Source organism: Plectrocnemia conspersa, unplaced genomic scaffold (assembly GCF_051122295.1).
Source record: "Plectrocnemia conspersa isolate PC_06_02 unplaced genomic scaffold, ASM5112229v1 ptg000004l, whole genome shotgun sequence".
In the NCBI taxonomy this organism is placed as follows: Eukaryota; Metazoa; Arthropoda; class Insecta; order Trichoptera; family Polycentropodidae; genus Plectrocnemia; species Plectrocnemia conspersa.
In genome coordinates this window covers 5,469,957-5,494,114 of record NW_028277168.1, presented here as the reverse complement: position 1 = coordinate 5,494,114, position 24,158 = coordinate 5,469,957, and the positions used below count along the sequence as shown (strand labels likewise).

Below are 24,158 nucleotides of genomic sequence, written 5' to 3'. Positions count from 1 at the left end.
TTTTAAATATTCATGTCCATATCTAATTTATTTAAAACTAAAAGAAAATAATTTTTGAATATAATAAATCAAAACAAAAATTGTTTTATTAGTAGAAAATTATCATTTGTTTTTTTAATATATTAAATACGTTTTTCTGATTAAATTATTTTGCTGATGTCTACAGTTTTGACTTGTTACATATGTGTACGTATACGATAATTTATTTTAATTAACTGCCATAAAGCACACTTCCTTGATACATATGAACCCTAACGTATGTTTTTTATAGTCCTTTAAAGATTTACCTGCACAGGTGAAAGAATCACCGAGGTCACCGGAAGCGAGGAGATAGGAGAGACCGTCACGGTGCAAGGGAGTAGCATCCGGCGTCCAGACCCTTGAAGCAAAACCACCTGACCGCGTCAGTCGTCCGTGGACGTCCGACCAAACAGCTCACCTGTACTCGCACTCGGTAGATTGTTGGTGTAATAATAATAAAAACTCACGTGGGAACTTTTGTTGTTGTTCTTGTCACGCGTGGTGTTGTGTACCGAGAAGGCATGACGATGACAGGCAATAAGTCTGTCTGGTCAACGTTGAACGTGTGATACGTGACGGAAAAGTGATGGTGTGATATGTGTTAGAATTCGCTGTTGTTATTAAATCTATTTTTTGTGAATTTTTGCTCAATTGTGATGATAAAATAATGAGCTGGTGGTAGCGGAAGTGTTAACAATGATTTGTGTTATAATGAAGGAACTGAAACGAGAGCTATTTATTTTTAATGAGTTTTTATTTCAATTCTGTTAATATGTCGGTAGTTTGTTATCATAACATTATATGGGTAAAGATCGAATAACTTTCAGGAGAGTGAATAACATTGAAGAGATTAATATTAGGGTAACTAATAGAACTATTTTTCTGAATAATGAATACATTTGAATTTTTTTTGCAGATTACACATTTTATATTTTAATAAGGAACTATCGTTATTATTTTTTAACAAAACAATGTAAGTAGTTATTTACTTTCATAACTTTGATTAAAAAATTTCAGATATTTAAAACAGATAACAATTTAGTCATTCTTATAAAGTAATTTTAACTATGACAACAAAAAAATTATCAGTAACTTTCAAATGAAATAGCCAATAATGTTATTTATATATATGGTCAGTTAAAATGATAGTCAGTAACGTTTTATCGAGTGGTTATTCACTCATCATATTCAAACTAATTTATTTTTTATTATATCAAACTATACTATTTTATGGATTAAGCTTAAGTTTATATTTAAATATAGCATTGAATAATAAAAGCTGACTCTTTATTAATGGCATGTCTTTATTGGGTCAGTTATTTCGTTTGATTTTGGTCAGTAGTTTAAACGGTCAGTAACTTCAATAATTTATTTGCATGTTTAAGGGGCAGTAATTTTTTTCAATATTCAGTAATTATATAAGGGCTTATTTTTTATATTAAATGTTATGCTTTTTAATTTAATGCTTAGTTATACTTTGATTGAATGTTGAGGAAGTAAATATATATGTATGTACAATTGAAAATTAATAACTTTAGTTAGCAATTAAACCTATACTGACTGTTTGTAAAAAACTTATTGACCATTTATATAAATTTATTATATTTAGTAATCTCTATTTAGTAATAAAAATAATATACCTTTCTTAAAAAAATATTCGGTAAAATTGTAGCAATTTTATTCACTGATAATAATAGTGAAACTACTGACCATTAAATTAAATTATTGAACAATATCAAAGATAAGTTTTAATACAATAATAATTTATTATTAATTATCTGTACTACTTTTAAATGTATAAATAACTTATCTCTTCTTATATGTTTTATATGTTAATTTATTTATTTTAATTTATTATTACAGAACTGATTAAAAAAATCAGGACAATATGAAAAAAAATTGACATTGAGGAGATATGTAGTTATGAAATATAATACGTTTTAGATTTAATACATATATTTTTAATACATGTATATAATGGTTTATTAAAATATGTATTTTTTCTATGCATATATGTACATACGAGTAGTTCGAAGAGATATTGAAACACAAAATCAAGTATATATGTATATGTATTTACGTATGTGAATTTCCGTACAATTACGAACTGAGCTGGGTTGCGTCGTATGACCTTGAGATAAATATTATTTTATTAATTCTGGTTCTAGTTACATTAAAAAAAATGCCTTTCAAATCAAAATAAAAATACTTATTTCATTAGCAATAATTTAATTAAATATATGTAATTATTTTAAATGGTAAGCCATTTTTTCAATATATTTCACTGTCACTAGTTATAGTAAATATTTGTATTCAATCGAATGATTCGCAACCATTATTATGAATAAGACATGCAGCTTCTTTCTTATTCACAAATTTACCTAAAAAGTTATTTTTATTAAAATAAGATACTATTATTTATTTTTCCACGTATTATATTTAAGTTAGTAGCTTAGTCAAAACGTATTTATTTTATTAATCAGATCTTAAAGCTTACAACGTCTATTAGTATAATTATTAAGAAGGCCAAGTTATAAACAATAGTAAGTTAAAGAGTAGAACAAAATCATAAGCAATCCACAAAAACTTTATTAAAAACAATCATCAGTTAAATCAGTCAGCATTATTGTACAATAATTTTTCTTATTTTCTATCTCATGATTTTATGTTCAAAATCAAATACCAAATAGTTGATTTGATCTGTGATTAAGACTAAAATGTCCACTAAAGGGTAAAAAGATAAGAATTATATATATTTAATTTATTAGTCATATAAAATTATACATATTTGTTAGTTATGGTATTTTATTTAAAGTATTTCTTATATGGTTTATAAGAATATTTATGTATATTATTTTTTTATTAGCACAGCTTTTACTTTATTTGTTATAATATATATTTTTGCTTAACAATAATTTTTAATAGCATACTTGAAAATATACATTATTTTAAAAATAAAATATGTTTTATATCATTAAGTGATATCAAAAAAGTATTATATATTTATCAATATAATTATTTTTATGTTTTTTTCCTTTCCTAATTTTTTCTAACATATATTATTTTTTTTAATATATATTTCTAATATATTATATTCATAACTAAAAACATACAATGATTATCTATTTTTCATTAATATACATACATAAATTCAGATTTCTCTTCCACGTTTCTGATATGTACTTTAAAACTGCTTACTTATTTTATTTTAAACAGCTTACATTTCTCTTTTTTGTCAGTTTTTAAAAATGTATATTTACACATTATAAAAAAAATATAATATTGCACAATAATATAATCAAATCAGAAATATTGTGTGATTATTTTTTTTCTTGTATCTAGATCTAATTGTACTTTATACACATCATCATAGTAGTTAAACTTATTAAAATTAGTCTTAATTAAATTAATATAAAACATATTTCCTATTATTGTATTTTAAAATATCTCAACCAAAAAATCAAACCAAGTTTTTTTACCAATTTTTATTCGCATTCATTGGGTCGATTAGTTTTTGCCATTAAAGTATTTCAAGTGTGAAAATTTAAAATAAAAGTGTTGTTTTTCTAACATCCATTATCAATTATTCATTTAATTTGATCTCAAAAATCAATTTAATTACTTATTTTTTAATACACCATAATATAGCTTACATCTATACCAAAGCATGTGGGTATTTATATATTTATAATATTTTTGTATGAAATAAATTCCCATGAAGGTGACATCGTTTTACAATATACAGGATGTCTGTAAATAAACGGTCGGATATATAATAGATATAGGGGATAGTGTTCATATTGCAATTCCGTTATGGTTCATACAAATTATTCAACCCGTCAGTGACTCAAGTTCCACATCAGTAATTCAGACACAAGGTTTTGACCCCACCCATCTATTTTGTATTCGAATGATACTTCCTACTATTTTATCGTTAAATCAGTATTGCACTTTAATTGGTAATTTAGTAGTTAATTAATATTTACAAGCAAAAATATACGGAAAAAATAAACAATAATTAAGAAAATTCATAACAATAACATATTTACATATTATCAGATAACCGTTTCGGATATCCGCTGAATCTTATACTCACAATCTGTTATATAATTCATAAGCGAAACAGGATGAATCAAAGGGTCAATTTCAATGTCTTTTATTTTTTTAGCCTTCGTGAGAAGAATGGACAATGTCGTCATTGAATAAATGCTAATGATGGTGTGTAGTGCTTCTGTAAACATCGAGAATCCTGTTCCAAAAGAAAGGAAGCTTTTGGTCGTACCTCCGGAAGTTCCGAAAAGAAAATCGCTAAGGCGACTGGCTTCAACTAGAGGTTTAAAACCATTGAAAGAAATAATAACGAAGCAGAGTATAGAAGATGAAAAGCCAGGGATTGAATTGCAAAAGACCGGTTGGATCAGGATATACGATGGACCAGAACCGTTTGCCGACGTAAAAAACCAGCTTTTGTATTTGGGCAGAGATTCCAGTGTAGCAACTGTTGTTAAGAAATTATCTTTTCTTGAAAATCTGACTATGTGGATACAATTCGGCGGAGGAGAATCAAGAAGATTAGACGATGATGAATGTCCATTAAAAATACAAGATGATTTTATGATCAAATTGGGTTTTGATGATCTGTCGAGGAGATTGAGAATGGGCATCGATCCTGATCTGAGATTTTTAATGAGGTTACACGGAGGTCCTGCATGTCCTTTCAAATCAAATAACACTAAACGCTCAGCGCCTCTTCAAGTGCTCAAAGGATTAGTCTTTCCGAATTGGAAGAGAAGGCCAGTTGCTGTTATTGAATCAAAGTTGTTAATATATCCAGGTGATTTCGAATTAAATTTTAATATATTGAATTGTATTATATTGAATCAAATTATTAATTCTAGGTTGCTCAGATGGTCCACCAGAAATTTTAGATATGTCTGATGGAGAAGTGGAACTCCAAAGTCCTCGATCGAATAGATTGGTTTTGCGAGTAACTCCGCCTGTTTCAAACAGCAATAGTCCTACAGTAAAAGATCGCCATGTATTCTTTGGATTCGACAACTATTGGGAGAGAAATCAATGGTTCGCTTGGATTAAAGAGGTATTTTATGTTTTTTAATTGGAATATTCATTATATTTTTTGCTTTGATTGCAAGAGCATAATGCGCTGCAATTGTTAGCAACATATTAAGCAATGGTTTCTTGCGAGTAATCCGAGAAAGTAAAATTACTAGTATTTATTATATCTATGCATAAAAGAAGTTGTTCTCGATTCGCGATTTCATATTATGGCGTAACAGGAATTCTATGAAAACGCATTTTTACGCTTAACGACGTGCAAGTACGTGTTTTTTAATATTATCTGGCTTATGTTTTATTTATTGCTTTATTTTACTTTACATAACTGTTGTAAATTATAGTGATTTATATACCACGTTATTCAAACTCTTAAAGTGTAAATAAAATAATTGAGGTCGATTTAATTAAACGGTTTTATTCGTGAGTAAGCAATGTAAAACTGGTTGTAATAAAACTATTAATTCGATGATTTATTGCTAGTTTTTGAATACATAATATATACATATTATAGTAATATTTAAAAATTAAAATTTAAGATAGGATGTTAAACACTTATTTTGCATTATAAAATGCTTCATTAAAATCATGATTTTTATTTACGCATATAGCAGAGTTTTAAATCAATTAAAAATTTATTGTAAATTATATGTTTATAATATTTTAATAATTAAAATTATAATTCTAAAAGAATAAGATTAACTAGTTTATATTTTAGTTATATATGTATTAATATAAACAAATATAGTTATGCCATCTGCTGCTGAGTAGAAATAACAATATTCATTATACCTAACTAAGGCTTTGAGACATCTGTTTTATTTTATTTTAACTAAATTATTATCTACTATTAAAAATTAAAGCTGAGCAATTTATAATTTTAATATTAAAATAATATCATAATAACATAACAGTAAAATATTAATAATTAATATTAGGTTAGTGCTTTTACTGCTTAACATCTCTTACTCTTAACTATTTTTTCCTTTACCACAAATATATTTACCGATATATTTTTATTATAAAACTAAAATATAGAAAATAGTACTACTACTTCTATAAATGGACACCATTTGTTCATTGTGAAAGGTTTTTTCTTAGGACTACCTTATTTATACACTTTGGTTCTGTATAAATTGCAATTTAAAACAGTTTATATTCCAGTTGTATCAGTAACATAGAGATTGAAACACCGCTTCATTTTCTTCAATTATTGATTAGAATTATCGATTTGAAAAATTAAGCAGTTAAAAATATTGAAAAGTGTATTAGTAGATATATTAGCATCTTACTCATTAAAAAACCATATAAACAACAACCAAATTAGATATAAAACTACCTTTTATTGTAACTACCTTTTATTGGTTTTTTATTGAATATTCTACATCGTTCATATATTTATGAATAATTTTAAAATACTGGTAAAATGTTATGAAATAATAATAAATAAAAAAACAGATTTATAATTAACACACAACCACCGAATTTTAGAAATATCTGTGGCATTTTTACTGCAATTTCCTGATAAATTTCTTATACACTTTAAACATACAACTTTTCAGATATAATAAATAGTATTGAAGGAGCATATTTATTCCTTCTCTCGTCATAAACTACGTTCGTAGATAATTGAAGGCGCTAATGCAATAAAACATTTGCAAATTTAGCTGTATCTTTGTGATTTATAAAAAAATATAAATCTTATACTGATTGTAACGATTTTAAATTAAAAAATGTGCGATATGTTATTTTACATATTTTTTATTAAGTCTTTGTATAATAGCAAAAATATTTTTTTAAAGTTCTTTCTATCAAAAATAGCCAACGTAATGTCAATGAAAGGAATTCATAACATAACCTAAATTATTCTTAAAATTTTCGGTAATATAAAATTCATTTAAATATATTATTTGAAAATACTTTATTTATTCACACATTTTTTAAAAAGAATGGCCTTTTTAAATAGGCAAATTTCAAAATATATTTTTCAACTAAGTAGTTTACCACTTTCGTATATTACATACTATTAATTTGAAATAGCAGACGAATCTTTGTGGATATACAATATTATATAATTGTAGACAAAAATATTATTTATAAGCCTTGCTGCCGTTATAGGTATGCTCAAAATCAATCAAATTGTAGTATCAATGTTGGGATAGTACTGTTTTTTTAATATACAACAATATGATCTTAACTGTTTTATATTAACTATTTATACAAAATATGAAAAATATTTATCTCAATTATGAAATATTTGTAACTTATAGTTTAAGATTATTTGTCGCACTAGCGATGTACAAGCGCACGTAACGATAGGAGATTTGGGCGGATTAGGGCTACTTGAAAATTTACTATTTAAATAGACTTAAACAACAGTTGGTACCTATACAAAAACAAATGGGTCAAGCAATTTAGTGGAATTTAGCAACTGGTACCCAAATTACATGTGCGTAGTAACAAATTTCCAGCTGTAAAAATAATGACGCAAAAATACATATATATATATATATATATATATATATATATATATATATATATATATATATATATATATATATATATATATATATATATATATATATATATATATATATATATATATATATATATATATATATATATATATATATATATATATATATATATATATATATATATATATATATATATATATATATATATAACTGAATTCGCACTAAGCTGAGTTACGCTGAGTGCCGACCAAAACTACCCTTAAAATTCAGATAACTGTTTAGCTGGACTGGATCGGAAAGTCGGTGTGAAAGCCACTGCTTTTCTTGAATTTCTAAAAGTCGTTTCAGTTGATTCGGCGTAGTTCAACTACAGTTATTCCAAGTCAGAAGCAAAGTGAAGTGTTTTGTTTTATATACTTCTGAGAAAATGAGAATACATTTAAGGTATATTAAATTAATTAATTTTATGACCCTTTTAATGAATCTTCAACAATAAATTTTGCCGCATCGATTATGGGTGGTCTCAATATTGTCAAAATTATCTTGGGTAATTTTATATTATATGCTTATTTTTTGTATCTAAGAGATAAAAACATATTATTGTGATTGTACATGTAATAAATACAACATCATATAATTGATTAGGGTAACTTAATATTTTTTTAAGATTATAATTATTATTAAGAACAAACATTATAAACTAAAAGTTTTGGGCTTTTCTGTATAATTTAAGTATAATAATTAAAAGCACGTTTTGAGGTTAAAATATTTGTCTAATGTAAATTAATTAAGGAAATTTATATTTTTTGTTAAATACTGAAAAGTAATAAATTATAAAATTATCTTTTATACTATAGTATGATAATTATATTCTCCAAATACATTATTATTTGGACTTATATCTGAATTATTAATAATTTATATTATTAATAAAAATATTAATTACAATCTATATTAGAATAATGATTCTTTGCTGCAATTTTTAATTTTTGTCAACTGCAGTAACTTCAACAAAATAAATTTTTAATATTTTGTCGCGAATTATGAGGTTAATTGGACCTCATAAATATATTTTACGGAAGCGTAATACTTTATTTTTTTAGATACATATATTTAGTGATTTTTTCCTATCTTTTGAATTTAAAATAATATTTATAATATATAACTTCACATTGCTTCTCAATATCTCACAGTTTTAGTTAATGTTCAACTAACTGTTAATATCAGTATAAAAATATTAGTTTTTCTTGGAAGACTGTGAATAAGCGCTGACAATTTGCGATAAACGTCAAATTATCGAAAATGATTGAAACGCTACTCTTCAATTTGTTTGACATATATTCAGCTCAATTTAACTTGATAAGAACCCAACGGGTTGATAATTTAATATAAACGCTAAACTAAGCTTAACTCTTTAACTGCATATTATTTTAATACAAAATATAAAAATCTATATAAAAAAATCACACAAGTTCCTGATTTGAAAATATGATTGAATACAAACCATTCCATTTAATGTATCCATCAAAATAATGCTCACTTCACGTGTCATATTATAATCAGACATCAGTGCATATAATCTTTGATTGGCGACTCGCGTTCTTAGAACGAAAGTGCATTTATATCCAATGCATTTCCACAATGAACCATTTTTAATGGTAGACAACTATTGTATTTAGTGCGGAGAAAGAAACGGGTTACTGACACGTAGTGGTTACCTCTATGAATGTATATTTGTCACACGAATGTTATTTTGCTCAGTCGTGTGCGAGATGTGCAACGACATTCACCTTGGTGCTACTACATCTAAATATAATACAGAAAATATATATATTAAAAATTTGAAGAACATCTATATTGATATATAAAATATATGCGAGGATTTAAAGTGTTTAAAATGACTATTGATGTGTGCAAAGATATTGCTGTTATGTGCAGTTTCATTAATAATGATTCGCAAGTGATATATTTATTTATGCAAATTTTGCCAAACATTTTTGGGTTAAATCTGTGCAAATATATGGTTCATTCGGATACAGTGAGATGTTGCTAGCCATGTGCACAGTGAAGATGAAGTCGCGTGTGACGTTTTGCGAGAGTGACGACCTCAGCGTTTCATCTACGTTTGAACAAGACTCTCTGGAGCCGAATGTGATAATTAAAGAGGTACTAAAAATATTTATAAAAATATTTAATAGGCTCAGTATATGGAAAAAATATAAAATTAAGAATAGCTATCCACATAATAGAATCATAATTTAATTCACATAAAATTGAATCAGAAATTACATTTTTAATGGTCAATTTAGAAGTAAGTTTGATACAGGTGAAGAGGGGTAGATAATCGAATTGTGGAATTATAACTAGGTGAAGTTAGTTTTATTGTTTATAAATACATAAGCTATGCACGTAAATTAGTTAACTGCATAATTGTTGAACTTGTAAATTGTTGAATAAGTAAATTTAGTTTCATTGAATACTATAATATTTTATATGAAAACTTGATATTTTTGCGATGTGAGATTTTCGTACAATATTTATTAATATAGCAAGATAAAATAAGCAATATTAGCTATATTAATATTTGTTTTCTCTCACATAATGTACACTAAAGATCACATTGTAAATATTATTTAATTTGGGGAACAGCTCTTTTTAGGAACAGATCTTTCTATGTTTATTTAATAAATATATATTTAAATTTACTATACGATAAATTTGTAATTTTGCTAATTTTGCCAAATATTTACATATTAAATGTATGCTGGAAATAGATTTTTTAATTGTGTAGTAAAATTATAATTTTAAAAAAATATAATAATAGATTATCAATATTTTACAAACTGTAATTATTAGTAGTTAAATATATTTATAGCTCATCATTTTATTTTAACCAATTTTATTTTTATGTAACACTTAATTATACATCGTAAATATTTTATTCCTTTTAATTAAACATTAAAAAAATATAAATATATATAAATTAAGTAGCTAATGAATGTTTAGTGGTAGTTTACCATCAACTAAATTACAAATCGACTGTATATTTACCAAACAATATACATATATTTTAAAAAGTAAAATATAATTATAACTATTTTTAGTATTAATAAATTGTGAACCATTTGTAGTAAATAAAAAGTGAAATCGTTATTAAAATTTTTATTTTATACCATTTCCATTAATGCTTTATTAGTTTATAACATATTTTTTTAATTACAATTCATACTGTCAATTTAATATTTACCTTTATAAGGAATATAATATTTTTTTATTATTAATAATTCATAACAACGAAGTTAAATATTTAAAAATGCTAGGTAATTACAAAATCGTTTAATTTTGTATTATTATGATTTTCTAATACATTTTTAGTTTAGGTATATTAGAAATAGTTTAACAACAATATTTTATCTAATATAAATATATCAAACTAAAAATAATTTTAATAAAGCAAAATTATATTATAAAGAAAACGACAGAATAAAGTAATCCAACTCATTTTTAAAATTTAATATTTTTCCAATATATATATTAGTTAAAATAACATTTTAACTTGAAGTAATTAAAAATAAAGTTAGGTTTATAGCTTAGCTATTTTCATTATTTTTTAATTTTACTGAATCTAATTTGTGAAATATTATAAAATAATAATCATTTTCTATACTTTTATAAATGTACAATTAAATTTATATTAACATATTTATTTATACTTTTGATATGTAATATCCACAGGTTTTTTGGTTCCAATAAAAACCGCATATAGTTTTAACTATTTATTTAAATGAATGCATATTCCTTTAATGAGCTTTTATATAATAAATAAAGTATAACGTGATAGATAAAACCACATATTTACTTACGGTCAATTAAAATTAAAAATTAATATCTCTTACATTAAAATTTTTATCTCACTTGAGCAAATCTAAACTAATCAATTAATCGTACGCTGTGTTTATCATCTAAATTTAGTGTATTTTTTTTAACAGGCCACCCAGAAAAAATCTGAACGGAAAAAGCTCGATCTATCAAAATCAGACCTTCGCCAGTTTCCCGATGAATCACTCTTTCACAATGAATTGGAAGAGGTCATCGCGGGTCACAACAATTTGAGAAGCGCCAACCTCGGCCCGCTGATCACATTGAAAAATCTTAAAATATTACACCTCGACTTCAATCGACTGAATACTTTTCCGGAAGAACTGCTTCAGCTGAACAATTTGAAGACTCTCAATATAAACGACAACGAACTGGAAACGCTGCCGGAAGACATTTCTAGACTGAAAAGGTAAGGACGTATGCTAAATATTTTTAACATGAATCATCAAGGTGAATAATTTCTATATTTGGCATAATTGTATTATTCAATTGGATTGTTTGCTTCGGGCGAGCTCTTAACAAAATAAGTTAGAGTTCTTCTTTGGACGTTTGCGTTTTCTGCGATGTAAATGTGTAATAGTTTCCGCTGGTTTTTCAACGGTCTGCTGACGAAGCGAGACTCTCTTCCTTCTGGTTGGTGATGATGATGAAGCCAAAGAAGAGCGTCGGAACAAAGATTGGTCAATAGATCTTATCGGGATTTAATTATGTAGACTTGGTTCGGAAGTAACAATCATCCGATGACATGTGTTTTCCTTTAAATGCTTACTATGAATAAATTATAGAGCATGAAATGCGTGACTTCATAAAGCTCTTTTAATGTTAAAATAATAGGAAAGACGTATAAAACTATTTTAGTCTTTAACTTTTGAACAGATTTTTGCAAGTTTTGTGAATTAATAAAAAAATAAGCAAACAAACCTGACCTTAACTTCCAACAATGATATCAGATTCAAAGAGAATGTCTTTTAAATGTAAATGGTAATTTATGGAATATAAATTATATAGGCAAACTCATAAGCCATATTATCTTTGTTGTTAAACTGCAATCTAAATGATGTGCATATGTAAATTGTGACTATCAATTACATTACTATTTTTAAATACAACACATTTTTTTCTAGCACAGTTACATAAAAATATGCAACAGTTATATTTTTATTTTTCCAAGCTAATCTGAAATAATATATAATTTTATTATACTTTCAGACAGAGACAATTGTGTTAGATGGCACTAATAAATAAAATATTTTTATAACGTTACACTTCATTTACACCTAAATTATTAATATACAGCCTTGGCCATAATAATGGAGCACCCCTTAAAATATTGTGTAATTCTTTACAAGTGCATAGCCTTACTGAAATATTTTAGCAGGTAGTTTTAACTGTAATTCTCAGAACTATACAAAATAATTTGTCATTTTTAATTGCTCACTTGAGTTTTAAAAAAAGATTGTCCGGTCTTGCTTAAGTGATCTTTATGTTCAGTTGCGTGATTTCGGCTTTTATTTGTCTTGTCGCTATTATTTTTTTTATTTAATAATTTATTTATAATATTATATATATATATTTAAAAAATGTCAAAAAACGCGAATTAAGTGTACGAATTAAAATAAAATATAATTTTATTGCATATTATTGACTGAATGTATCGGAAATTAGTAAACATATTAATTGTTCTTGTTAAAAAATTCCTGTCCTCAACCAAAAATCCATGGATAGTTTTTAAATATTATTTAATTTCTATAATAAGAAGCACAAATTTAATTAATGTATATTTTTAAAAGTAATAATAAGTCTAATATCATGTGAATAGCTTAAAAAAATATGATTCAAATTTAATTAACACACACTTACTGTGAAATAGGTAATATTCCCGTAGACTTCTTTCTTCCAGAATTTAACTAGATTTGTGAAAAAAAAATCTGCGTAACCTAAAAATTTGACAATTTTGGCAACTGTGGACAGACTAATAACAGTTAACTTTCTCGTCGATCAGGCTCAGACAGCCGAATTTAAAATAATATACACCATTTCTTTCATGCGCACCGGGTGCGAAGAGATAGTCATTCTTTATCGCTTGCCTATTAATATGAGAGCAAACATGGTTGAATTTTGTTCATGGAACACCTATTAACTTTCCGCGGAATATCAGTGTTACGCAGAACATAGTTTTAGTATAAACTATTTCTTACATCCACAATAAAATTTAAGTTATTAGCTCCATCCAATATATTAGATTGTATATTTGCCAAGGACTTGCTTGTGCAGTTATTTGTAATTGGAAAAATATGTGTATACGTTTCGTTTATTAATTTATTTTGTAATGATTGGTTAATGAAATAAATATAATTAATATACTTAAAAATGATAACATTGCAGTCATTATTAATTGTTACACAAACGTGAGTTCGCAACCTCTTTTAGTTTTACACGTGTAATTTTGCATCTTAACGATCTGATTTCCATTGAAAGAGATCTTTTTCGTTTTCACTAAAGTTTTGCATATATTTTTAAATGATGCAACTATATCACTTTCTCTGCTTCACGCAAAAATATAATGTATTCGATTCGCTGTGATTCGAAAATAAACTCAAAGTAATAATTTATGCTAGTTCACGACATGAGACATGATTTATTACCCGCAGTATAATATCATTCTTAAACTTGTATTTTCGGCTGCCTTTGTGCCGTTTTGTTACGGTTCAGATGTGTTATGTTTTCGTGTGTGTTATTATGCGTTTGCGTCATTACAGTTCTATTGCAGTTTTACGTTTTGGTGCAAATTAAAATTTCCCATTTGGCCGTCGGTGATTTGTACATATATCCGCTGTTTCTGGAGTTTGTTTTCGAATGTTTTGCTTCGAAATCAAAAGTTGGAAATGATCTATGTGCGTTGCATCTCACGCAGCGTGGCGGCGCGGTCCGTCAAGTGGAAATAGTCTAATTATTGCGGCGCTTCTTTTCACGCAGCCATATTGTTTCGAACGTAAGATAATGGCCTGATACAGTCGAAGAAATCAGAAAAGGGGTTTTAATATTTTTAACTACTAGTATATTAATATAATTACAATATGATCACATAAAATATCATACTTGAAAGTGTCGCAAAGGCGGACACGGCTTCGTACACATCAGAGATTCGATCATCAAAATAGTCTTAGGGCTTCCTTTATTGCATAGTATAATAAATATTTGTGATGATTCACTCACTACAACAAATATTAGAAAAAGCCCATGAGTGCAATATTGACACTAATCATGTATTTGTGGACTTTAAAGCAGCAAATGATAGTGTCAGTAGAATCAAACTCTATGAGGTGATGGCAGATTTTGAAGTACCAAATAAGCTAATAAACCTCACCAGACTTCCAATGAGAAAGGTCGAATATAATATTCGTATACAATATGAACGCTTTGATAGCTTCCAAACCATCCAAAGCAGGTTGATTCACTCGCATGTTTATTATTGCATTATAAAAAGCTGTTAGCGACTCAAAAATCTGTACGTTTCGATGCGGTATCTTGGCTCGCCTATCCTCGTCCCTGCTGCTGTGATTCCAATGCATCTCCTTTTTGTGTCTCTCACCACGTCCCCCCCAAGTGTCACATATTTTGTAATGTTAACTCAAAACGATTCTGGCGAATCGCAGATGAGGATGTTTGCAAGCCAATTGCATCGCTTCTTAGACACACTCCCAAAATGTGCTCACACTTTAAAAGAAAAAAGGTTTAGATGGCTACTCCAGAGATCAGTAACCAAAAGGCAGAAAAACAAAAAATAATATGCGAAGGGTAGGACATATTCTCTAGCGCGCATCTTTTCCAAACAATTTTTTTTGGCGGCACTTATTGCTGATTAACGTCTCGGAACGGATGTGGTTAGGATTAAGATAAGGTGGTTCGTACAATATTTATAATTATTAACGCAATTGCTTAGTCACGAGACCTCTCTTCGGTCGTTGTGAAAAATACAGTGTGTGGCCTTACTTCCGAGAAGGGTTTTCGTTTCTCTAAATTTTAACAAATTGTGCTATTGGTTGAAACCTTTACACTATTATAGCATAAAAGAGCTTCTGAAAATTAAACTACTATAAAAATACGAAAATTAACATATATAAATTACGTTCGATTGTAGTTTATTATTGTAAAAATGTACAGCTCTCGACAAGTACAATAAAAATCCATCCATACGAAACCTTAAATCGAATAATTTTCACCAAGACATACTGTTTTATTGCTATTTATCTAAATGTTATTTTTAAATATCAGAAGATGTAAGGTAACGGAAGAAGGTTCTCAATCGAACATTCGAATATTCGATTATTCGAATTTTTTACCAGATTTTCGACTATATCAACATTCAAAAACATTAAAAAACGCATTTAAAAGTTATTTCTATATTGAAAAGAATAATACTAAACATTATTTTTTTTTACAATGATCTTGGAGAATTTTCGGGTTCCCTAAGAGTAGCATATCCACGTTTTGCTAGTTCACGTCAGCTTTAGCGAATTGTAGATAAGGTTGTCGACGGGACAATTACATCGCTTCTTGAAAACACCCAAAAAATAAATTTTCGCCTTAAAAGTGAAACATTCAGATGGCCGTTTCGTCGATCGTTAACAAGGGGTAAAAATAACAATAGTATTTTTGCGGTAAAGCTCATCATCTATCGCGCATCTTTTTCACACAAAGAGTTGTTTTTCGGTACTAATGTGTGATTATGGGAGATTAACGTCTCGGGACAGATTTGGACGGAAGTGGTCCATGAAATCATTAACCCGAGCTCTCTTTCCCGGTCTCTCTTCCAATGTTAAGCCTTACTTTCGTGACGATTTGATATTTATTTTCATTTATACGAAATGGTCGATAGAACGGCTGCAAAATTAATTGTGCAGGTGGTTGGTACCCCCAAAAAAAAATTTAACTTATAATAAATACATAGAAAATTAAGCCACAAGTCGTGTATTAAACACATCTAATAAAAATCAATGATTTGCTATGTAGTTGTCCTTTTATATCCAAATACTGTGAACTTCTACTTTGGAGAGTTTTTTTGTGCGCTTTGTGAAACCTTTTTAAAAACCATCGTTTGACCATTTGGCCACTCACCAAGTCACTTTTCGCAACACGAAGGCTGTACCCCCATGAAGACTCCGTGGCCAATGTCCGGCGGATGTGAGGCGTGGGGGTTTCGGCACGAGCTCCACTGCCCACAACCGCTCGACTCCTTAGCCAAAACGCCCGCGTGCCGCCACTTGACGATCGCAAATCATCCGTGAACTTTTCAATCGGTTTGCGCGCGAAAATCTCGAGCGGCTGACAATCCGACACCTCTCGAGCGACAATTATCGCAATTTTCACCTGAAAAGTGTTTTGTTTTCGACATGGATGGAACTGGAACGGTAAATAATATTAACAGCTATGATTATTTGCACGTATACCCAATGATAATTTGTTTGCGTTGTTGCGATTTGAGACTTTCGACGTGTGACGTTGACAATTTAAAATGTAAACAATCGTTTATTGGTAATTGGCAACGGGAAATTAATTTAATTGATTATCTTGCGTGTACAATACTCACTGATACGCACTGTCTAATGCAACAACGATGTAAATATTTTAATTTAAAGTAATGTATGAACAGTTAAAAAAAACAGGAGTATAGCGCAGTGGTTTCACAATATTTTCACGCTAGCTACTCATTTAAAAATACAATAATAATGAGATTTATATTCAGTTTTGACAAAAAGGAAGGGCTTATTTATTTAAAATTTTAAATGATATAAAATGCAGTGGGAGGACTTCATTTTTAGTCATGGTTTGTGAAACATGAATAGCGCAGTTAAAAGTAACCCGAGTATAGCTTACTACATTAATAAATAATGAAACGTTGAATTAATGTGAGGCTCTCTTGAGCGTTCATGTGTTTTATCAATATGTATATTTACGATGGGGCTACTTTTAGATGCGTCACATAATAAGTAAATATATTATTTTTAAGAATATTACAAATGAAAACTTATTCTTGTATTTTTTTAATCGTAACCATACTCATTACAATAATCACATAAAATTAAATAAAAATATGTACTGTTTTTTAGAGCTTTCATTAAGTATAGATGGTCTCCATATTTTGGATAAAATGTTTTGTTACTACATTTTAGAAAATCTTTGTTTCTAATAATTCTTACATATTTAAAAAATACATATGTAGAATTACGTTTGTTTTTTCAAAAGCTTCAAAAAGTCTGGTTGTATATAACATATAAAAAAATTGTTTATTTTGCTTATTTTTTAAATGTGTATAAATAAAAATAGGCGTCTTTGAATCCAAGCTTTTTATTATATACACTATTTAAGCGCAATATTATGACTAATTAACGATGAACCGATGAAAGATCTCAACCTTGAATCGAACTCTTTATTGTTTATAAGAAACACTTTTCCGAAATTCCCAAGTACATTCTATGGTTCGAAAGCGAAAAAACAATCGCTTCTAATATGTAAAAATCCTGATATGGATCTTGGAAAAAATGTTGACCAATCGTCCCGCTTGAGCACTGACCGTTGCAAAGTTCTTGCAACATCACCGGTCCATCTCCAAGTCTTCACCCATTGTTTGTAAACTCCATTGAAACGCTCCAATATATTAAATAGATTGATACACAAATGATCCATTGAAACAAAACGAATCTGATCCATATCGACAGTCTTATATATTAAAAAAAAAAATTACTTCCAACTAAAAACACAAAAGAAAATGAATACACAACCTTGAGTTTAAGTTAATTATTCCAACATAAATAAACGTCATTTGCATATAATGCGCTTGAGCGGTTATCGCACGGGCTCATTCAATTCGTTATCTGCATCTAAAAAATAAACTCTCAAACAATGCTATGATAATTAAATGAAGATAAAAAAGTTAGTTTTGCATTCTAACTAATTTGTGTCCGATTGAAATTTTTACTTTTGCAACGACGCGCGACGCTTGCGTACGATTACCGCAAGTAAACGATGCTCCAATTTTACATAACTACAACACAATACACACTTTCATTTTATATAATTGCCTCTTTACGCAATTCACACACTACTCCATAATTAATTTTTATTATTATTTCCATGTTTAACACCTATCGAATTTCAGCTTGGAAGAACTACAAGTTAGCGGAAATGAGCTGTCCGCTCTGCCAGAGAGCATTGGATCGCTCACATGCTTGAAAGTGCTGGAAGCGGCCAGAAATCAACTCCAAACACTGCCTGGTTTCTTATGCAAGGACATGAGGACCCTGGGCCTCTTGGTATTTGAATAAAAAAATAATAATTTTTTTGTTCGTACAATCGATTTATATACATATATTTTTGTATATAGGATATCAACGCTGCCAGGATAGACAACAACAAAAATATCATAAATCAAAATGGGGCGTATCCTGGAAACAACTTGAACAACGAAGAACCGAGACCTTTGAGCAGAGTCAACTTGAGAGACAATCAATTGAAAGGGAGCATCATCTTAGGAAATTATGGAGTAAGTATTAAATTTTAACTTAGGCGCCATTAACTGTCATATTAATTTTCTTTAGCGCATGAGAAAAAAAGTACTTTAATGAATTGCTAGATTAGATATTATTAATTATGTACATGAATTTCACATAGAACTACAATATGTCGTTATTTAAATGGGTTAAAATGTTTATTTCTGACCTTGTATTCGAAAATTTGACGTATAAAAATAGTTAATTAATCACCTAGATATTTTATTGTGATGTTTGTGATTAAAGATAATTATATATACTCACAGGTAAAGTACATAAATTATAACTTAGGGTTATTACTATATTTTCAATTTCAAGTATCAAATTTATAAAAAAAAGTTGAAAATGGAATCATGACATTGTATCAACCTAATTATAATATTTTCAACAGCAATTACAACTTTGATTACAAATCTTCCATTATTTTTTCTTTGAGGTTATGCTTTAAATTAAATTATCAACAGTTTTATTTTGGGAAATTTTCGGTAAAATTCTATTTTTTTATTAAAACTTCAAAGTTAATTAAATATTTAAAATAGAGTTTTTATTTATATTTTATGATTAAAGCTGAATTTTCGGGATTTATGTATCACTTAACCATAATAGTGAAACTGAATATAGCAAAAAAGCAATACATACTATAAAAAATAATTAATATCTGTTCAGAAATCACAATCAAGCAACACTTAAGAAAAAATTGATTGATCATTGCATTGTTTAAAATGTCTTAAATGAAATCATGGAATTAAAATTCATATTGTAGTTTTTATGAAACTGACAATGACTATTTTTTTTTAATAATAAAAATTGGAAATGTAATGAATAGGAATCCTAAGATGATGCATATTTTAAATTATTGATTCTTTTGATTTTATCGTTTCCGGATGTATTTTGATTGCTATGTCATGATTTCCAAAAAAAATTGGAAATATTATTAGAAAAAAAAATATATTCTAATAATGTTAAAAATATTTTTATAAAATTGTATTGCTCAAAATATTAAAAGGAGTAATGACAATCAAATCGATTGTATTTACATACGTGTCTTGACTTGCTAAGGATATTATAGGAGTGTAACTCAATATTTTCATTACTTATGAATATTTACGAATGATGTAGCGTTCCACTGACTGCGATTTCTGAATCAAGAATAACTTCTCAGGCGATAGATATAAACAGTAAATACAATTCATTTATTATTGTTATTATTTTAACACATTTTCGTACAAGTACATGGCTTGCCAAAACTCACTTTTCTATTTTCATAATTTTAAAGCAAAGTATTATTCTTTAAGATTTCAAAAATAAAAGCCTAGAACATATATGACATTATTTTTTTAAAATATGCTATACAGTATTTTGTAAATATTTTATAATATTTTCTTGAAAAATAAAATAACTATAAAAAAAAGAAATATATATTAATGCTGTAGTATTATTTTTAAATACAGTGTATTACAATTATATTTTTTAAATTTTCATATGTATTTTAATTATTTGATTAGCTATTTTCTACTAAATATTATTCTACTATAAATAGAAATCATAAGATTTAGAATAATATAATATAATAATAATATTTTAAAATGTACGAAACACGATGCCTTTTTAAAGAATGCCATAGGCACTATGAGTGTTTTTGAATAAACTATTTTATTTATTTTGCCTACGCCAACTTTCCGAGTGATATCACCAAAATAACATTAATATTTGAAATTTAATATAATATAGTTTTTGGATAATTTTTTATAGTCAAGCTTCCAGGAACGCATTATACGTAGAAGGCCTTCTTACTGATAAATACACTTTTGCTTAAGGAATGCGTAAATGCGGTGCCGACTCAAATAGAGCATTACTAACAAAATAGATTTTTTTAATTTAAATAAATCTGCACACAACGAATTGAATAACATTATAAAAAAAAATGTTCTACTAATTTAAAATGCTCATATGGCAGACGGATAATGACAAGTGGCAATTAATCACAGATTGAATAGTTTTATAATGTTATGAGTGAAATCGGCGGACGAGGCGCCGCCGTTCGTCGTACTCGCGTTGTGGTCGCCAGAGAAATTGCGTTGCCTTCGCAGCCGCAACGTTATTACTGCCAAAATGACCGCTATCTTGCTGTCAATTCATTGTAAAATACGTTTGTAAATGTAAAAGTTTAAACATACAATATAAAGTGCAAGATTGTTTATTTATTTATTGTAAAACTTCCGTCGCAATGCTTTTAAATTGTATGCATTTTTAAATTAGCAACAGATAAATTTTAAATTTATTTTTGTAACTGATTTTTTTAGATAATAATTATGAGTGTTTTAATTTTATGTTTTTTATTATTATTTATAGAATTTAACCCATCTCGATGTAAGTGATAACAGCATCGAAAAATTGGATTTGGGAGCTTTGGACAACTTGGAAATGGTGCAATGTACAAAAAATAATTTACAAGAAATATTTCTCAATGGACGTGTTCTGGTATCACTGGTCGCAGATTGGAATAGTAAGTTTATAGATAAAATATTATTCTGATATTGTTGTAGATTATGCTGTATTTGATAAATAATACAACAATAATATATTATTTATTCCAGAAATTGAAAGATTACTCGTTAAACCAGCTCCAACAAGACTGCAGCACATGGACGTGTCCCATAACAATTTCAACACATTACCAGATTGGTTAGGTGGATGCCACGAGCTTAGACTGCTCTTTGCCAGCCATAATAAATTGACGAGCCTTCCCGAACATCTATTTTGCAGCGAGCTAAGTTCCCTCCACACTCTAAAACTTGGCTATAATAAACTGCATAGTCTGCCTTCCGTGCCCAGGTTGAGAATTCCACTACAAGAGCTATTCTTACAAAACAACTGTTTGCATGCTTTACCACCAAACTTTTTTGCCGCATGCGACCAATTGAAAGTATTAAATTTATCTAACAATCGACTGACACAATTGCCGAACGTCATAGAGCCTCTAGACATGGAAAAACTGTATCTAACAGCAAATTGCTTGAACGACAACGTCTTGGAAACGTTGCGTAACTTTTACAGATTGCGCGTGTTGCACATGGCTTATAATTGTCTGACTGTCTTGCCAGAGCACTGCGTGTCTGCCTGGTCGCAGATGGAAGAAATGGTTCTATCCGGAAATAATATACAACACTTACCGAATAATTTAGCAGGACTGCCTCACATCAGAATACTCAGATTCCATTCGAATCGATTACAAAGCACTCCCACTTTTGCATACAGTTCAACTTTAAAAGTCTTGGATTTGGCACACAATGAACTGGATGTAATAAATTTAGTATCTTTGGTGCCAAAACAATTGCAGTTCTTGGACATATCTTGCAATACAAAATTAAGAGTCGATCCCAAACAGTTTCATATGTATAGATCGCAAAGGCCTATGAGTTTAGTCGATGTTTCTGGACAGAATAGAGTGAGTCTTCCAACTCAACCTTGGCCATACAATGAAGCAGGAGAAGGTACTTTGGAACCACCGTGGAAAGTCGGATTTTCTGAAACATCAGGCAATAAGAAATCTCTATGTGTTTCACAAATACGGCTTCCGTCATTTTGCAACATTGAAGGCTTATTTGGTATGATCGATGGCGGGACTGATTGTGAAATATCAGGAATTTTAGCAAAATCAATCCCTAGGATTTTATTGGAAGAAAAAGCCGTCAAAGAAACTGCGAACGAATATATGAAATATACGATACTATCGACTCATAGAGAGTTGAAGGAGAAAGGTCAGAGGAATGGTGCTTGTATTACGTTGTGTCATATATCAAGAGCGAAGATTCAGAATGAGCTCGGTTTTGCACCTGCTCCTAGAAAATATATTTTAAGAATCGCGAGCGTTGGAGAAGCGTCAGCTTTATTAGTTAGACCTTCAGGTTCTATAAAATTGACACCAAGACATTCTAATAATAGAGTAGGAAACGCTGAAAAGTATCCTAACATCATACCAAATCCAGATATAGCTCAAGTGATTCTTCAAGAGAATGATGAATGCTTAATTATTGCGAATAAAAAACTTTGGGACGTCATTGATTATGCTTCAGCTATAGAAGAATCTAGAGCTGAAAAGAATGTCATTCTAGCGGCAAAGCGACTACAAGATTTAGCGCAAAGTTATGGTGCTGAAGAAAATTTATCTGTAATGATCGTAAGATTTAATGGACCAGGATCTGATGTGGATCAATTGATGCGAGAATTAAGACATACCATAAAAAAGAGCAAAACCAGCGTTCCAAGCTCTACGCAGCCTACAATGTGTCAGACTGGTTGTTGTTGCGAATATCAAAATAATTGCTGTCATACAATTAGCCACGTGCCTATGAAACCGCATGGAAGCGATCGTTCATCACCTAGTGGTCAAAGCGATCAAACCACTGAAACAGTCACCGCTAGACCCGCTCAAGTTATATCAGAAAAGCAGATAAACGGCCACCAGAATAACCTGAATCACTTTTTGAGTCAAAACAAAATGGCGCATAAGAACTCGCAGCCATTAATAATTCAAGAAAGTGGAACGCGGAAGATGGGCAGCGAGCGCAGGAGTTGTAGAGGGGTAGCAAAAGCTATAAGGGCTCGGATTGAAGAGCAGAGGGAGACCGAGAGGGAAGACACTGATTCGGCCGTCTCTGAAGAGCAATTCAAATGCTGGGAGTACATGCTAGAACAAAACACACAGCTTCTATTTGATAAAGAGTTAAATACTCTGTCAAAGGGCTTCACGAGAAATCCCAATGCTAATTTGAGAAGCTTAAGAAATTTATCGAATAGTAGTCCTCAGTTGGCTATACCACCACCGCCTCAACAGCCATTATTAACTAGACATTTCGGAAGTGCTAGATCTTATAATCCGATGGGTCTAAGACCAGAGATGCGATTCGGTTCTGGAAGGTCTCAATTAAACGGAGGACCACATGCAGCGTACTTTGGCTCTTTACAAAGATTGATGCCTTATAATTTAGAATACGATTTTGCTGTGATTCAAGAGAGGAGCGGTCAAGAATCTTTGGACCACGAAGGAAGAATGCAGCAGTATTGGGGCGTCGCTACAACAGAGCTATAGGCAAAGTAATGTATTTTTATTTAATATGTAAATATGTATTATATGCGAATAAAACCATTAAGTATT

General features: G+C 29.0%; 1 protein-coding gene across 5 annotated transcripts; it reads left to right on the top strand.

The window, feature by feature from the left end:
• The first annotated feature begins 406 nt into the window (after positions 1–406).
• On the top strand, positions 407–24,158 carry Phlpp (PH domain leucine-rich repeat protein phosphatase). 5 transcript variants are annotated; one of them, XM_088184649.1, is made up of 8 exons: positions 407–454; positions 4,190–4,855; positions 4,920–5,119; positions 11,561–11,859; positions 18,610–18,763; positions 18,835–18,993; positions 21,353–21,506; positions 21,598–24,158. In XM_088184649.1, the coding sequence occupies exons 2-8, from the start codon at positions 4,228–4,230 to the stop codon at positions 24,090–24,092; spliced, it is 4,089 nt and encodes a 1,362-aa protein (XP_088040775.1). In that variant the 5' UTR covers positions 407–454; positions 4,190–4,227; the 3' UTR covers positions 24,093–24,158. The 5 variants fall into 5 exon arrangements, with proteins under 5 accessions (XP_088040775.1, XP_088040777.1, XP_088040776.1 ...); XM_088184651.1 differs by having other exon boundaries at positions 420–461; XM_088184650.1 differs by having other exon boundaries at positions 427–610.

What these genes read in the sequence shown, in the direction of transcription:
- Phlpp (XM_088184649.1), top strand. Translation starts at nt 4,228, where the DNA reads ATGCTAATGATGGTGTGTAGTGCTTCTGTAAACATCGAGAATCCTGTT. An exon ending in TCATCTTAGGAAATTATGGA is followed by an intron (nt 18,994 to 21,352) that starts GTAAGTATTAAA and finishes TATTATTTATAG; the next exon opens with AATTTAACCCATCTCGATGT. An exon ending in ACTGGTCGCAGATTGGAATA is followed by an intron (nt 21,507 to 21,597) that starts GTAAGTTTATAG and finishes TATTTATTCCAG; the next exon opens with AAATTGAAAGATTACTCGTT.